Source organism: Gracilinanus agilis, chromosome 5 (genome assembly GCF_016433145.1).
Source record: "Gracilinanus agilis isolate LMUSP501 chromosome 5, AgileGrace, whole genome shotgun sequence".
Taxonomy (NCBI): domain Eukaryota; kingdom Metazoa; phylum Chordata; class Mammalia; order Didelphimorphia; family Didelphidae; genus Gracilinanus; species Gracilinanus agilis.
The window spans coordinates 132934917-132952894 of NC_058134.1; the positions used below are offsets into that span (position 1 = coordinate 132934917).

The 17978-nt window shown below is 34.1% G+C and overlaps 1 protein-coding gene across 1 annotated transcript in view; it reads left to right on the forward strand.

The window, feature by feature from the left end:
- The window catches only part of TSPAN12 (tetraspanin 12), a 119361-nt gene that overhangs the window by 14267 nt on the left and 87116 nt on the right, over nucleotides 1-17978 (forward strand). The window contains exons 2-3 of the mRNA XM_044677599.1: nucleotides 2750-2832; nucleotides 3726-3861. Coding sequence (XP_044533534.1) covers nucleotides 2750-2832; nucleotides 3726-3861 — 219 coding nt within the window. The remainder of the gene's footprint in view (nucleotides 1-2749; nucleotides 2833-3725; nucleotides 3862-17978) is intronic.

The following is a 17978-nucleotide window of genomic DNA, read 5'->3' on the forward strand; positions in this document are numbered from 1 at the left end:
GAGTTCAGTTTTGGACATGTTGCCTTGAAGATGTCTACTAGTTATCAAAGTTTGAGATAACTGAAAGGTACCTGAAGATGAGAGATTGGAGTAGAATAGGTAGATGCAAGTATTACCAGCATAGAGAGATAGTAATTACATTCCTGAGAGCTGATGAGATCAGTAAGTGAAGTAGTATAGAGGGAGAAGAGAAGAGAACCTGGGATAGAATCCTGATGGACAGGACAATTAGAGGGCATGGTCTAGAAGGAGGCAGAGAAGGAGCTGCCATGTAGGCAGGAGGAGAACCAGGAAACAGTGATGTCTCCAAAACTTAGAGATAAAGGAGTATCAAGGAGGATAGAGTGATAAATAGTGTCAAAGGCTGAAGAGGGGTCAAGGACAATGAGGACTGAGAAAAAGGAAATTGGATTTGGCAATTTAGAGAACATTGGTAACTTTGGAGAGCAGTTTTGGGGGAATTATAAGGTTAGAAGCCAGACTGTAAGAGATTAGGAAGAAAATGAGAGGAGAAAAAGTGGAGACACATACTGTAGACACCCTTTTTGAGGATGTTAGCTACAAAGGATGAAGTGAGGGTTTTTTTCTTTTCTTTTTTTAGGATGGGGGAGACATGGATATGTTTGTAAGCAAGAGAGAATGATCCAGTAGGTAGGGAGAAATTGAAAATAAGTGGATGACAGTGGGGGCAATCTAGTAGAAAAGAATAGATAGAATAGGATCATGCAAAAGTAGAGAGGTTAGTTTTGGTAAAGAGTAAGATGATTTCATCATGTGAGACAGGAAGAGAAAGTAACAGAAAGCACCTGATTGATAGGAGATGAGATAGAGGGAAGAAGAGAGAGTTTGAGTGGGGATATAAAGGTTTAGAAGAGTTTCTGTGTAGAAACATAGAGTCAGTTGATGAGGGCAAAATAGCAGGATTACTAACAGCAATAAAGGCCCAGTTGAGGTTCTGTAACATAAATTTGTAGTAGATTTATAATATTTTCATGATTTTATCCATTTTCTGAAAGGCAACAAATGGTAGGAGGGAGACTTGGCCTGGTATGATTAGTAATAGGAGAAGGGGGCTGGAGATCCAAAAGTGAACAGTGTAGAGTTGAAGTGGTTCAGCAAGGGGTCAAGATGAGGAAAAGAGGAGAGAAAGGCTAATTCAGGAGAAATGGCCTGTTAGAGAAGTGAGAGGTCAAAGGATTGAAAATCTAATGTAAGGAAAAAAATTCCCAACATTTATATCTCCCTCACTGAAAGTCTTTAATAATTAAATAATAAATAAAAAATAATCACCTCTTCAGCAGTCTCTCCAGGTCATGATGCCTTTCCTTTCAAAACATCTTCATCTACTCTATAAGTATCTTGTATATATCTAATTATTTACATGTTGATTCTCCTATTAGAAGGTAAACTTCTTGAAGGAAGGACTGTTTTTTACCTATTTCTTTATTTCCAGGGCTTAGCATAGTGCCCATTACATAGAAGTAAGCACTTCATAAGTGCTTTGTGACTGAATAGGAAGAGCATTTTATCAATTACAGACTGGACTAGATGGTCTCTGAGGTGCCTTCTAACTCCTACTCCCTCTGATTCTGTGACACATAGAGGAAAGAGGACTGTGCAGAGACCAACTATAGTTTTGACTCTGTCCTTACTAGCATATTAATTAACTGCTCTAATTCTAATTTTCTTCATTGACAAAATGTGATGATTGAAACAGGTTGGCATTTCCTAACCTGTGGATATTGGGGTCTGAAAAAGTGGTGGAGAAGATATTAAAAAAGAATCTATGCATCCATATTCCCATCACATTCTAATTTTTATTTTTATTAATTTCAAAAAATACACAGATATAAAATAATAATTAAAGGATAGTAGAGTCAAAGGAAAGGTTTTTTGTTGTTTCTGTTTATGAATATGAGAGGCTAGAAGCTTACCCAAAGTCAGATGGAGACCCTCAGGAAACATTGGGTTCTTCCTCATTAGAAATCATTAAGCAGAGGATAGATGATCACTTATTTCTTCAGAAGGCTTATTCCAGTCTCTTCAGTTCATAATGTCAGAGAGATTGAAAATGGAGAAAAAGAATAAGTGATTGATTGGAAATTTACAAAGAATATGAGTTGGAAGAATGGGTATGTTACCAACTGAGGGGATAGTAGCCTAGGGCAAGGAGAAAGGGATCTTTTTCCCTCAGTGACTGAACCAATGGAACAGGGTGGGTGTAGATGTGTAGAAGGGTTTTGATGTGTGGAGTAGAAGAGATGAGTGTGCTAGTGACTGATAGTCTAAATTTTTTCATAGTAAAGAAGAGGAATGGCATTTTCTGAGAAGAGGGAGTTTGGAATTCGTATTGGAAAAAATTTGAAATAGCTACTGTGATAAAAGGCTTTCATTTATCAGTCTGTAAATGAAGAATAAAAGATTTACCATGTAGCTCTTAGTATCTATGTCATATATTAGATCAATCATGTTGGGATCCTTGAGAATTTTTTGATATAAGAAAGAATACTTGAAATAATTGGTAACCAATAAATGAGATGATCTCTAGTGTCTCTCCTAGATTTAAAATGGTATAATTTTTCTCATTGTTATAGTAGTGATATTCAGTAAGTGAGATGGTTCAGTAAGTAATAAGTAGTTATTATGAATAATGACACAAACATTCTGAACAATTAAATCATGTATTTGATCATTTCTCCAGTAGTATCATTATATTAAATACTTAATAACAAATGTGTTCTTCCTCCAGTTGATGTCCATCAGTGTGTTGGCGGTTTCTGCCTGGATGAGGGATTATCTGAATAATGTTCTGACTTTAACTGCAGAAACAAGGTAGGATTTATAATTATGTAGTAATATATTTAGTGGTGTTGGTTATGGTGTTTTTCAAATAATCATCTTATTAATCTCTTAGGTACAACACACTCTTGTTCATTAGATCACTTATGAGGGATTTTTCCTCCTTTTCCATGAGATTCACTTGCTCATGATGATTCCCTTTGATGATTCCCCCATTTACAAATTTGTCACAGAGAGGACCAGATGAATAACTGCATGCAAGGATCAATCATTAAGTCATCTCTTTTAGAAAAGCACATTTCTTGCTGATGCTGAATCAGTAGTATCAGTTTTGTATGAAGGACTACATATTTACTGGTGTTTTTTCCTAGATACTATAAAAATCACTCCATATGTTCTTTCTGGTATTCTTGGTCTATATCTTCTACCTTCTGCTCATGGTCCATTCCCTTACTTCACTTTTCTATTGATATGGGACCATTCAAATCCCTACCCAATTTGTGAGGCAGATTAGTTTATAAGTTTATAAATAGAAGAAGGATAATAAGTAAGGGTGGGTATATTCTAGTGACCCAGCCTTCTTTTAGTTCTTTTCCACATGCACCAATTAGTTCCTTTCCATTCCTTATGAAACTTGAACAAAGTGTTATGCTAATGGCAGTCATATTGGAGCTCTGTTAGCAAAGTTTCAAGGTTTTCCTCTTGATTCCAGTCTGTGTTAAAGAGAACTTTGCCTAAAATATTCATAATAGGCTGAGATATTATTTCATTTGACAGAAAAAACAAAGTAATTAAAAACTACATTGCATTTACAAATGGTGATTTAAAGTTATTAATGAAAATGTGATTTTTTGATATGAGCATTTTGTCTAAGAAGTATTTTTTCATTCATTTGTGATGCATTTTTATTTTTTGTTCATTTTCAGGGTTGAGGAGGCTGTCATCTTAACTTACTTTCCTGTGGTTCATCCCATCATGATTGCTGTCTGTTGCTTCCTTATCATTGTGGGGATGTTAGGCTACTGTGGAACAGTCAAAAGAAATTTGCTGCTTCTTGCATGGGTATGATTCTTACATTTTCCTTCATTTTACCCTTAAAAAGACTAAATAGTAATGCGTTGAGTTGTTTTTTCATTTCTGTCACAAGTAAAATGCCTGGGGATCTGTGATAGCATTGCGATTCCTGGTGGTGTTTGCCAAATATGCTGTGGGAAAGAACACATTCTTTTCCTGAGAGATATGACTGAAATTAGTATTTAAAGTCCTGTGCTCATTTGAGGAGTTGTAGATACGTGAACAGTTTCCCTCAGGCTCTGTGTGGAGATTTTTGTTTGTTTGTTTGTTTGTTTCTTTTAATATCAGAGGCCATATTACCACCCAAACAGGCCCTATAAGGTCAGAGGATCAAGAGGTCAGAGGGGCCACAAGAAGTCTTTAAGTCATATTACTCACCAGATTGCTTTAAACATACTCCAAGTGTTCAGATCCATCAATGTGAAACAAAGAGAACTCTGCAGTTGAAAGAAGTCAGTGGGGACTTAGCTTTGGTTCTGCCATTATCTAGCCTTGCAATCATGGGCAAAAAAATGAATTTAGGCTTCAGTTTTCTTTCACTAACAAAACAAAAGCCTTAGATTAAATGACTTCTGAGGTTCCTTCTAGCTCTAAAATTCTAATTCCAAAATCTGGAGTTATATAAAAGATAGACTGATATTGATTGGTAAAAATTTGGAAGCTCTCTTTGAGGGGCTTAGAAAGGGTGCCATGTGGCCCTTTTTTTCATTAGTATCTTATTAATCCCTGTGAAGGAAAGTGTATTTTCATATTTAAGATAAATCAAATGCTCTCTTCTAAACAAACTGATATTATTTTGAGAAAGTACTAGCCTACCAACTTGGGTATAGCCTTTTATACATGCAGAGCACATAAAATCAGAAATACCTATCTATAGCAATTTTATTTTTGAAACTGAGAAACCATCTGAGCAAAATGATCAAAGAAACAAACAAACCTCCCTTGGTTTGGCACATTTTTTGACTAACTACTAAGAAGCAACTCCTACTGAGCTGTTGCGATGTTCAAGCAAAGTTAAATTTTGTTTATAACACCAGTTTAAAAAGTAAGAAATTAATGGAGCTGATGCTTTAAAAATAAAATCAGATGAGCCAGAGGTAAGAGGTAAACTCATAAAACATTGCTAGTGAACTTAAGAATTGATTTAATCCTTTTTTTGAAATAAAGGTTCAAGTAACTGAAAAGCCTTAATTAGTTGGATTTAAAAACTAAATGTGAAGCTAACATATAGAGACAGAATATGAAAAATATTTGTCATAGAAGTATCTAGGGGGGAAAATCACAGTTTCTCCAGCATTATTAGAATTAAAGCCAAAAGCATGATTAGAAAAATAACGTAGAATGAACTATTGTTTTATAGAATGATTCTGCAAACAGAACTTCCTTCTTTTTTCAAAAGAGAAATTGAAGCTAAATGGAAATTGTTTTTGTCTTAGAAATGAAAGCAGCAGATTGGTACTACTGAAAGCTTTTAGCTATATAGACAATCATCGAATTCATTTGTTATTGCAATTCTACCTTGCCATTAAAACAAGTATTTTGAAAGCTTTGCCTGCTCAGTGAGGATGGAAACAAATTGAGCTGACATGTTTACCGTGTTCAGCAGCAGCTAAATGTAACCATCAGGAAATCGTCATTTGTCATCTTGTGATACTTATGTATGTTCAGTTGCAGGCAAACTTTTAGTGATAAAAAATGTAGACTTAAAACAAAGTTTTAGGAATCTGTAAACATTTAAGATCATCCCATTATTCTTAACCAGGCGGTACATTTTTCAATTTGACTTTTCTAAGATTTTCGCATATTTTTTTTCATTACTGAAAAAAAATATCTATGTGCGTTTTTACAGTTTTGTTTTGTTTTTAATCCAGAATTTAGAGAACAGCCTCTGAAATAAATTCATTAATGAAAGTCAGGCTATTGTGAATGTTAGAAGAATTAATTTTATGCTTCTTGTTTTAAACTATCATGCTAACATAGAGTGTATTTTCTTAATGATTCATTTCTTATTAAGATCTTCTCTGGAGTAGATGGCATGATATAAATTTCAGAATTATGTATTTTGGCATATGTCATTAATCTAAGACTTGAATTTTAAGCTTAGAAAATATCCATTTTATTTCCCAATGATGAAAATATTTTTGCATGATTTTTTTCATTTCTTTGCAAATAAACATTCATAGGTATGTTACTCTTATGTTACTGAAATACAACTTTGTAGTTTAGGTTTGATTAATAAGAATGTTTCTCTTAAGGGAAAACATTTCATATTTGAGATTCATCTAATTTATAAGATTTAAATATTTAAAAACCTATACTGTGAAAAAACCTAAAAGTAGCATCATCAGCTAACATCTTTTATAACAATTTATATTTAAGTAAATTAATTAAAATGCACAGAATGCTATAATTTTTTATTCATTCCCTCTAAATCTTTATCAGAACTCTTTATTTTTAATTTAGTTATGTACTCTATTCTTTGGGTTTTTTCCTCTTTGTATTTATTCCATAGAGATTTTTATAGATTTCTTTATATTCTTCCTACCTTTTGGGTTTAGATGTAACATTTCTTTATGTGAATTATAAAACTTATTTTAGTAATTTAGATAGATTTTGCAATTAGGTTGCTTCCTTTTTTGGTCATTTTCAAATAATGCTGTTATTAAAAAAAACAGCTTTCACCATAGTCATTTTTCATATACAAAAAGGATCTACTGGACATTAAAATTGCTACTGAAGAAAAATTAAGTTTTTGGAAGTACATTAATTTTCATTAGTGTACAAGCACAGCAAATTGTACACTAATGATCTTAAAGCATTTAGATATCTTCAAAAAGTGAGTAGTTTTCTGCTTCCCCAATGGTAGTTCCAACTCATCAACCCTTTAGTACAGCTTTTAATTCTAATTAGACCCAGGACATGCCTTTTTTGCAAAGGAAAAACTTTGCCCACCTAGAGTCTCTAGGTTCAATCTCTATCCCAAATATTATAGATTTAGCTGTAGTATTCCTACATGTAAAGCTAAAGCCAGTCTTCTAGGCCAGCCTTCCATTTTAAAGGCAAACTGACATATAAAGGTAAAATGACTAACTTAAGGACTCAAGTGAAAAGTGGTAGAGGTGGAATTTGAGTCCATCTTTTTTTCCACTGCACAACACATATAGCATAAAAAGGAAATAGATGATAATGTGGCTACCTCACTGAAATATTATTTTTATGAAAAAGAGTATCCTACCCTATTGATGGTAGATAAGCTATATTTAGAATTAAAATTCTATATATTACAATAATGGTACAGTTCTTTATAATTATCTGTAAAAACAAATATGTGAATTCCTAAGTTTTGCCCATCCCTTTAATTGCCAGATTTACTTTTAAGCATTGTTAATGAATATCTTCCTGCAATGTATTATTCTCTTTCCTGTCTTTTTGAACATCAACTCCCAACTCTTCTACCGGGAACAAATGATTAATATTTACTTAAGATGTCAGGCCTTTTAGAGTAAATAAGATTACTTATTTTTGATATCTAAGCACTATTTTGGGTACTTTATAGAAGCTGTTCCACCACATTTGGGGCTAGGCTGTATTTCAATGATTAAATAAGTAGTGAATACAGGTCTGATTCTAAGAAGTAATGTGGCCATTATATTGTGTTAAGCAGCTTTTTCAGTACTATCACAATGTCAAAATATAGATATATACAAATATAGATATCTATCATCTATACTACCATATTACTTCTTATTTATATTCACATATATATATAACAGATTAGTATTGCATATAACCATCTCTAGATGCATAGATATATTTAGTATAGACAAAAAAGCATAATTTTTTATAGAGTCAGACCTGTATCTACTACTTACCTCTGATACATACTAGTTAATGAGCCTAAGAAAAGCACTTATCTTTGAATGTACTAGGAGGTCTTTAGGACTTTAAGTTACAAAGAAGGCAGTGATTTATGCCAGGAGGGGGTATTCCTCACATGGAGCACTCTTCTATTAATGAAACCTTGGACCAGCAAAAAAAAGAAAAAAGTCTCTGCCTACATCTACATCTATATTTCTATCTATACAATACAAATCTATATGCATTTATATCATGTATAAAATATACACATCTATAAGTACATATTTTATATATATGTAACTATACATGCATATATAGGTATATTTAATGCACACATCTATAGAGAGCGGCATATGTGTGTATATGGTATATATACACATATTTTTGAGGTAGATTTGGTTGTAATGTTATACTTAATATGTATTGGGCACATTTTTTCATCTCATATAAACCAATGATGCAAATACTGGCAAACATTGATTCTACAAACTTATCAAAAGCTACACTTTTGACAGTATATTATCTTTTGACTCTACATCTAAAACCCAGTGAGAAGGAAGGCAGAATATATGTTCCCAGAAGTTTACACGTATTGACTTTGTTATATAGTAGTGTCTTTCCTCCTGATCAGTTTTCAGTGGTGAGGGATTGTAAATCAGTAGCTGGCTCAGTTGTGGCAATGAGAATATGTTGAACATTTAAAAATTAGTTTTGTATTTTATTTACTGTACACCATTAACCTTTATGAGTTACAGAATAATCTAATTTGAACTTTAAAAAATTAAGATAGTCTACAGAATCTTGGCAAAAATGCTAATTAGGGAAAAAAAGAGAACTGTATGGGTGTTTCCTTTTCATATTGAGGATGTTGTTAGAGTGTGTGTGATGCTCAAAGGTTGACTGAAATTCTCTGGCATCCAATATGTTATAAGTTTCTATAATTTCTATTTTATAACTTTGGGTTGAGCCAAGAATACAGTATTTCTACTCTTCATCTAACTTGGTTCCAAACAAACATATAATTTACATCTGGCAAACATAAAATAGTGTCTGTTTAAGGAATCACACCATTTTCTATAGTGTTTAGAAAAAACTATGTGAGTTTCTAATACTAATTAGATTTTATTATGGTAGAAACTCCTACTCTCTCTTTTTGTCACACTGGCTTTATATTCTTATTCATATTTAGAGTTTAAATAAAAGTTAATAAGAAAATGAGAAGAATTGATAATTAGTTAGCTTAAACTAATATGAAAAGGATAAAATAAATGTTGTAGAGTTTTAAGATGTCTCCGTTTTTCTAGCCTTCTCATTCTAGAAGGTACCTACTTTTCTGGATCCCACTCCTCTAATTGGTGATCTGCTCTTCCAATGGGTGAGTTCTTTCTCAGAACCTCCATTGAGAAAGTACTGTAGTAAGCCACACTTCTTCACTTCTCCCCTGGTTTCATTCTTGACATTCAGGATTTCTCTACCTTATTTCTACCTCTCCCACTTTTTTTATCTCCCTTTTATGTGTTGTCTTCTCTTATTATAATGTTATTAGAAAGTAAATTCCTTGGAGGTGTGCTCTTTAGTTCTCTATTTGGATTGTATTGTATGCCCAGCACTTGGCACAATATGTGGCATATAGTAAACCCTTTCTTTCTCTCTCTGTCCCTCTCTTCTTCTCCCCCTCTTTCCCCTCCCTTTCCTCTTTTTCTCTTCCTTTCCCTTCCCCTTTCCTTTGTTACTCTCTCCTTACAGTTTTTAGTATACAGTGATGCCTCAGTTTTGTTGATAATCTGTCAAAAACAATCAGCAAAACCCAAAACCAATGAAAACCAAGGCAATTATTTCCATATGAATCAATGTAAATCCAATTAATTTGTTCTAGACACTCCAAAATACATACCTAAAACAATTTTATAGAGAATATAGTGTTTAATGCTAAAAACAATAAGAAATTAATGAATATAAATGAAAATAAAATGAATATAAAAGACTAATATTGAATAAATGAACACTTAACAGGGCATTTACTTTCTGAAGACTTCTTGGTGTATTGAAGACAGTGAGGAGGGGAGAGAGAGGTTATTGTTTGTAAGGGGAATCCCCCTCCATAAGGACCTTAGGTATCAAGGCACTATCTAGAAAGACTTTGGATAGCAACTGACATGTAGAGGAGTTGTTACCTTGATTATGTACCTCTTCTCAGCTGAGATACTATGGGAGAATTTCTACTTGGCTGAAATGAGATATCTTACTCCCAGTGAGAGAGCTCATTCATTTTGTATATTGACAGGTATATATTCTCCTCCATATGCTTTATCTGATTTTTGCTTGCTATCTGTATGGATAAATGGATTTATTTGCTTTTCAATACATGTATTACACTGAGCAGGAGAATGTGTGGGTTGCCCTTTGTTTTCACAAAATTAGCATCAAAGTCAAGTGAGCTCACTGAGGAAATCTGAGGCAACAGATGAAAACCTAGACAAATTTTTCGGGAAAAAATCGACAAAAACTAAAACTGACGTCAATGAAAACCAAGGTATTACTGTATAGGATGCTACAAAAAACACTGGTAACTAAGGAAATGATTTAAAAAAAAACTTCCAAATCATATATCACAGATCTTGATTATTATGGTTATTCCTTCTTTCAAACAGAAGGAGGTAGCAGTAAAATGTGTGTTACCTAAGAGTAGGGATAAGATTTTATAGTAGCTCTAGGATTCTAATAGCAGTAATTTAAACTTTAGCTCAAATATATGTGTACTGCAGTTGAATTACTTTATTTCTGCTAGGTAATGATCTGTATTATTCTGCAAATAGATTTTTCATATACTTGGGAAAGGTATCTTAATTTGTTTTGAGTTTTCTATGCTTTTCTCCCATAGTTTATTAAAAAATAAAATATTTAAATAATAAACCTATTAATGTTCAATTTCCTTAAAGTGATTTGTCATAAAAATATTTTGTGTAAAATGCCTTGTAGTTTATATTTTCCATTAGCCACTTTTTTCATCCGTGGGGCTTTGTTAATTAATGATTTTGCATATAAAATATATTTTAGGTAAAGTAGAAAAAATATTTATTTTTAAAATGCCTTTCCCACAAAGTTAGCACAGTGAAGGATTCTAAAAGTATAAGCAACATCTTAAAGGAGTCTGTTGTACATTAGAGAATGTGTCTTAAGTACTGCCTAAAGGGCAAAAAAGAATAAATGGAGTTGCCAAATTGATAGACCTATTTTTCTAAGTTTGAGGGCATGTCTTGAGGAGAAAAAAATATGTAATTGTTTTATGACAGTATCTTTAATAAAAAACCAGTAGTGATTTCAAAGAGAAATTGTGAAAGTTATTCCTAATACTGGAATTATGAATCCCTTTATACAGTATTCTCAACAAATCTGACTTTTGCTTGAATACCTTTTAATTAGGGAAATAGCATATTAGGTTATGAATTCATAACCTAACAAATTTTTTTATTGTTGAATAGCTAGTGGTATATTTGAAGAAGATAATTCTTCTAGCAAACAATCCTCAGATTTACAGTAAAATGTTATGAAGCATCATGAAATAAAAGGGAGCATTGGACTTGTAGTCAGTAGAGACAAGGATGTGAGTCTAGCTTCTGACACATCTTTGTGACGATAGGCATGCCTATAACAGTCTTTGAATGGTAAAATGGCAGTAATGACACAAATCGTTGGAGACTACTAATGTTATGAGACCTAAATGAGATGAAGCACATAAAGCACTTTAGAAAGCTTAAAATAAAGTATAATTGTCAGCTTTTATTATTAATATTGATGCACTTAAGATTTTTTTAAAGTCTTGTGTAGGCTAAATCAAGGTTGGCCTTTTTTGCCGTGAAAAAGGACTTTCCTGAGCAAGTACATAGAGTTATAAGATTGTACTTGGAGTTTGTTACTTGAAAACTAATCTATCATTTTTTAAATACTCATTTGCATGCGTAGAATCTATGTGCTATTTAATAAATCATTACGATGTACTTATTGAAATAGGTATTGAAAGGGTACCTTCAACACTGCTTATTCTGCTTCCAATGCACTTGAAAGTACTGAAAATGCATCTTTCCAAAGTATTCTATAATTCAGACTAATTCAGACAGACCTTTTTTCTAAGAATGTCTAAACTTTGAGATAACCTTGGTGTTGCCTAAGATGAGATCTGTTTCAGGTTGGAGTATTTTCCTGTAGTTAACCTCATCAAACTATCTTGATGGAGCTAGAGGTCTAAGATAGTAGGGACCTCCCTTAGAAATAGATACAGAGTGGAATACAGGTCTTGTCTCTTTGATTGTCAAAGCTATTATTTTTAGGGAATTTTTTACCCAAATTCCCAGATCATGGGTTTTGGAAATTTCTTCCACATGCTCTCAGTTCCATCATTTCCTTTTCCCTTCTTCCTAGAGACTGTCCCATTGATTATTCCTTCTTTGTCATCTTCAGTTTCTCTACATTTCCTTGTTCTTTCTCTTTTGCCTATAAATGAGTCAGTCAGGGCTCCCCTGTTCTTGTGTTGATTGTGCCATTCCTTCAGTCTATGAGCCTAAAACTAACCTTCCTTTAGTTGAGAATTTAATGATATTAGTTGATAAATAGGATGGCATTTTCACAAACCCCATCTTTATTGATCACTCTATAGTTTTTGGCTCTGAAAACCACTCTTTCTGGACCCTTTTTCATAATTTGAATTTAATCTGATATCACCTCTCCATTCTCCTTTGGCGAATCATTGTAATATGTCTCCTACCCATTAAACATGGTAATCCTCCAAAATGCCATCTCTCTTCATAGTTTCCTCTATTCTCATGGTTTAAATTATCATCTCTACATAGAAATTATGCAGTTTTTCTTATCAAATTAATTTCTCTCTTACATTCTAATCTGTTTCCCCAAACTGTATGATAGACATTTACACCTAGATGTCCCATAGGTACTTCCAGCTTAACATATCAAAAATTGAATAATCTACCCTTCTAAACTCCCCTGGTGGAGGTTTCCAGGAAGATGATGGCTTAGACAGAGTGAATCTTAAAACCTCTCCACTCTTACACACCAAGATAGAAAACAGTGTGTTTTGAGAAGAAAGAGGACAAAATCTAATAATGAGACAGAGCTGGGGAACCCTACTGTAGCACAACTAAAGAAGTACACCAAGAAAAAGGCTTCAATTCTTGAACTGTCCTGTCTGAGGGCATAGAAAGGGAATCCCAGGACACCTCCCCCACATGCTGTGTAGAGTCTCCAGCATCCCAAGAAATCTCAGGGCCAGTGGGCACACAGGTAGGGAGAGAGGGCTTTGCTGGCACCGGACTAGGGGAGTTAAACACAGGTGCTAGAGAGGTGACTGGAGGAGAAAACCAGAGAAACACAGCAAAAATGCCTGGAAGAAGGTGGCTTAGAGAGAGCCAAACCCCAGGGAACAGACAGCTCAGCTTCCTCTTACTGAGATAGAGAACACAGGGCTTCAAGAGGTAAGGAAACCAGATCAAACACAGTGGACAGTGCAGGGGGACCCCACTGCTGGAGAACTCAGTTCAGCTAAAACACTCCTTCTTGTCCCCCCACAGTTTTTTCTTTTGTTTGTTTGTTTTTCCCTCCTCTTGAGGTTTTAGCCTCAGGGCAGATTAAGCAATAAGATTAATCCAATCAATACAGGGTTAATCCCAACAATTGAACAGATAAGAAGTCTTCAGAGGGCGGAGAAAGTAACTACAAACCTCCATTGCCATCTGGGGGAAGATCTTTCATCAAAGATCATTAAATATATCTGCTTAAACTAGTAGAATAAGGAAGGAAAAAATATGAGTAAGCAACAGAAAAAGAGAAAAGAAATGACAATTGACAGCTTCTTTCAAGGAAGTGAAAAGAGAGCAAATGAAATAGAAATAGAAGAAGAGCAAGTAGTTCCAGCAAATTGGACACAGGCTTTGGAAGATCTCAAAATTCAATTAACTCAAGAACTTCAGGAACTCAAAAAGCAATCAAGAGAGGCTAGAGAAGTTGAAGACAATTTGAAAAAAGAAATACATGAACTAAAACAAGAAAATAAAGTCTTAAAAGCCAGAATTGGCCAGCCAGCTTGAAAATGAAGCAAAGAAGGCAAAAGATGATCTACAAAGAAAATCAGACCAGAAGGAGAAGGATGACCAAAAAGCCAGGGATGAAATTCAGTCTTTAACAAACAGAACTCAACAACTAGAAGCAAATGACTTCACAAGACAGCAAGAATATATAAAACAAAATTTAAAAAATGAAAACTTTGAGGAGAATATGAAACACCTCATTGATTTAACCAAAGATCTGGAGAACAGAGCTAGAAGAGACAACTTAAGAATTATTGGTTTACCAGAATGTCATGATAAAAGAAAAACTTTAGATAGCATCTTACAAGAAGTTATCAGAGACAACTGCCCTGAGGTTCTAGAACAAGAGGGGAAAGTGGAAATTGAAAGAATCTACAGATCACCTCCTACATTTAATCCACAACTGACAACTTCCAGGAATATTATAGCCAAATTAAAAAACTACCAGACCAAGGAAAAAATATTACAAGCTGCTTAAAAGAAGTCATTCTGATATCAGGGAACCACCGTTAGGATAACACAGGATCTGGCTGCATCTACATTGAAAGACAGGAAGGCATGGAACATAATATTCCAGAAAGCAAGAGAATTGGGTCTACAACCAAGAATCAACTGTCTGGCAAAACTAACTATATTATTACAGGGGAAAGTATGGTCATTCAATAAAATTGAGGACTTCCAAACATTCATCAAGAAAAAACCAGACCTAAACAGAGAGTTTGCTGCCCAAACCCAGAACTCAAGAGAATCAACATAAGGTAATTAAGAGAATGGGTGGAGGAGAAAAAAAAATCTTTTCTTTAAGGGATACAACAAGTTCAATCAATTTTTATTCCAAGAAGAAAAGAAGATATTGGCAAATATTTTAAAATTGTTATTAACAACAGGGTAACTTGAAGAAATCTACATAGAGGGAATAGGGACAAACTGTATAGGATGAAATGTCAAGATATATATATATGTATGTATAAATATATGCAAAACTGATGGGGGAGAAGGTAATAATAAGAAAAATAGAAAAAAAACAAAAAGGAATAAATTTATATTCCATAAAGAAGCTTGTGGGACCAACAGGGCAAAATAGCAATGCACTGTTAAGGGTAAAGAGGTTAGAAAGAGGAAATATTCAATACTTAAGTGCATTGAAATCAACTTAAAGAGAGAAGAACAATCAGATCCATTGATTCATGCCCTATAGAGAAGTAGAAGGGTAACTAATGGACTGGTGGGGAGGGAAGCAATACTAGGGAGGGAGAGGGCTTGGGGTGAGCATTGTGTAGCTTTAAAGAACAATAAGAGGGGAATAAAAAGGGAGGGGGGAGAAAGGGAAGTACAACAAGGAAGTGGATTATACGAACTGATTAAAAACAAAACACTGATATAGAAAGAAAAAGTGAAAGAAGAAAGGATAGGACTAGGAGAGAGAATCAAAATGTCTGGGAATGCACAGTTGATAATTATAAATCTGAATGTGAATGGGATGAACTCACCTATAAAATGGAAGTAAATAGCAGAGTGGATTAGAAACCAAAATCCTACCATATGCTGTCTACAAGAAGCACACATGAGATAGACAGACATACATAGAGTGAAAATGAGAGGATTGAGCAAAATCTATTGTGCTTCAAATGAGAAAAAGAAGGCAGGGGTTGCTATCATGGATTCAAAACATTCTCAAATGAACTAGTATGATCATTTTAGGGTAATGTTGAAGTCTTTTGATTCCACAACACGAATAAAACATCTTTGAAAAAAAAAACAAGCTCCACTGGCTTTCAAGAGCACCACCATCTCCCCAGTTACCCAGATGTATAATTTCAGAGTTTTCTTTGACTTTCTCCTTACCTTCTCAAATCTATTTAGTTGCCAAGTTCTATCAGTTCTACTACTGTAACCTTTCACTTCCACCCCTTTATCTGTTCTCTGTCACAATTATTTGCCTAGTTGTATCACTTACTTGAAGTCTTCTCTCTTCCCATCAGTTATTGGCAATTTTTACTTCAAACTCCCTCTGTGTGGTAAATCTATAAAGTGCCCTCCCTGAGGACTTGGAATGAATTTTTATTTTTATATTACCAGTGTCTCTGACATGATATCTTTCATGTTGTAGGTTTATAATTAATATTAAACTTAATTAAATATTTTTTTAAAATAAGAAGTGTTTGACATTGTAACTAAAGAATTCTCTGCAGAATAGGGTGGGAAATGACCACTTATTAAATTTTCCACATATCTAGTAAAAGCACAAAATTTCTTAATTATTAATTTGTTATACTTCAGATAAACATTCTTATATCATAGTTATTCAAATTAAAAGGAAAGGTTTTTGCTTGAAAAATAACTTAAGACAGCTCAATTTAGTTATTTTTGAGGATATATGTGTATATATTATATATAAAGAAAACTAAAGTGAATATATTTTATTAAAAATAAAAGTAAAACAAGAAAAATTACCAAAATACAGAAGTTAATATTTACAAAATAACACTGGATGTCATATTTTAAAGTAATAAAGAACCTGAATTACTGAATAGTTCAAGAAATAGTCAAGAAATTTTCTTCATATCTTTTGGATTCTTCCCCCATCTATTATTCATAGGATATTATATAGATGTATGAAATAGTGAGCCTTATTTTCTCCTTTGCATCTGGGAGAATGTTAGGTATATATTACTGAGAAAGAATCTCAACAAAAAGATAGTGGGCAAATTTGACTTTGATCCTGGTCCCAAAGATATCAAGTGTGTATGTGCTGTCAGTTTAGCATTATTTTTTGCTATTTCAGTTTTCAGTGAAAATCATTATTATTTGATCCATGTGTGCCTATTTAACTTGCAATTAAAAGTTGAGAAAGCTAGGATCCCAGGTCTGGACCCTTCTATCCAGAACCATGATCTCCTTCACTTGTCTACCCACCTGTGCTCCAATGATTTGTTGGAAACCAGTGAAGACTCTTAAAAACAAATAGGACATGAGGCACCTAGGTAGTTCAGTAGTTTGAGAGCTATGCCCAGAGTTGGGAGGTCCAGGGTTCAGATTTGGCCTCAGACATTTCCTAACTGTGTAACTCTGGGCAAGTCACTTAACCTCTATTCCTTAGCCTTTACTATTCTTCTGTCTTGGAACCACTTAAGATGGAAGGTAAGGGTTTTAAAAAATAAAAATTAAAAGAAAAAATAAATACAACTAATTGGACAGACCTGATAAGATAAAAGGTAGCAGAATTCATAAGATAATTATTTGATTAATTATTGCCACAGATGTTTTGTGGCTCCTGTTGAGAACACTCCATTTAGTTTTTTTAAACATTTATTAATATTCATTTTTAACATGGTTACATGATTCATGCTCCTACTTTCCACTTTGCCCCCCCAACCCCCCCACCCATGGCTGATGCACATTTCCACTAGTTTTGTCATGTGTCCTTGATCAAGACCTATTTCCAAATTGTTGGTAGTTGCATTGGTGTGGTAGTTTCGAGTCCACACCCTCAATCATGTCCACCCCGACCCATGCGTTCAAGCAGTTGCTTTTCTTATATGTTTCCTCTCCTGCAGTCCTTCCTCTGAATGTGGGTAGCGTTCTTTACCATAAATCCCTCAGAATTGTCCTGGGTCACTGTATTGCTGCTGGTACAGAGGTCCATTACATTCAATTTTACCATAGTATATCAGTCTCTGTGTACAATGTTCTTCTGGCTCTGCTCCTTTCTCTCTGCATCTGTTCCTGGAGGTCTCTCCAGTTCGCCTGGAACTCCTCCAGTTTATTATTCCTTTTAGCACAATAGTATTCCATCACCTGCATATACCACAGTTTGTTCAGCCATTCCCCAATTGAAGGACATACCCTCCTTTTCCAATTTGTTGCCACCACAAAAAGTGCAGCTATAAATATTTTCGTACAAGTCTGTTTATGATCTCTTTGGGGTACAAACCCAGCAATGGTATGGCTGGATCAAAGGGCAGGCATTCTTTTATAGCCCTTTGATCATGATTCCAAATTGCCAGCCAGAATGGCTGGATCAGTTCACAACTCCACCAGCAATGCATTAATGTCCCAATTTTGCCACATCCCCTCCAACATTCATTACTCTCCCCTTCTTTCATGTTAGCCAATCTGCTAGGTGTGAAGTGATACCTCAGAGTTGTT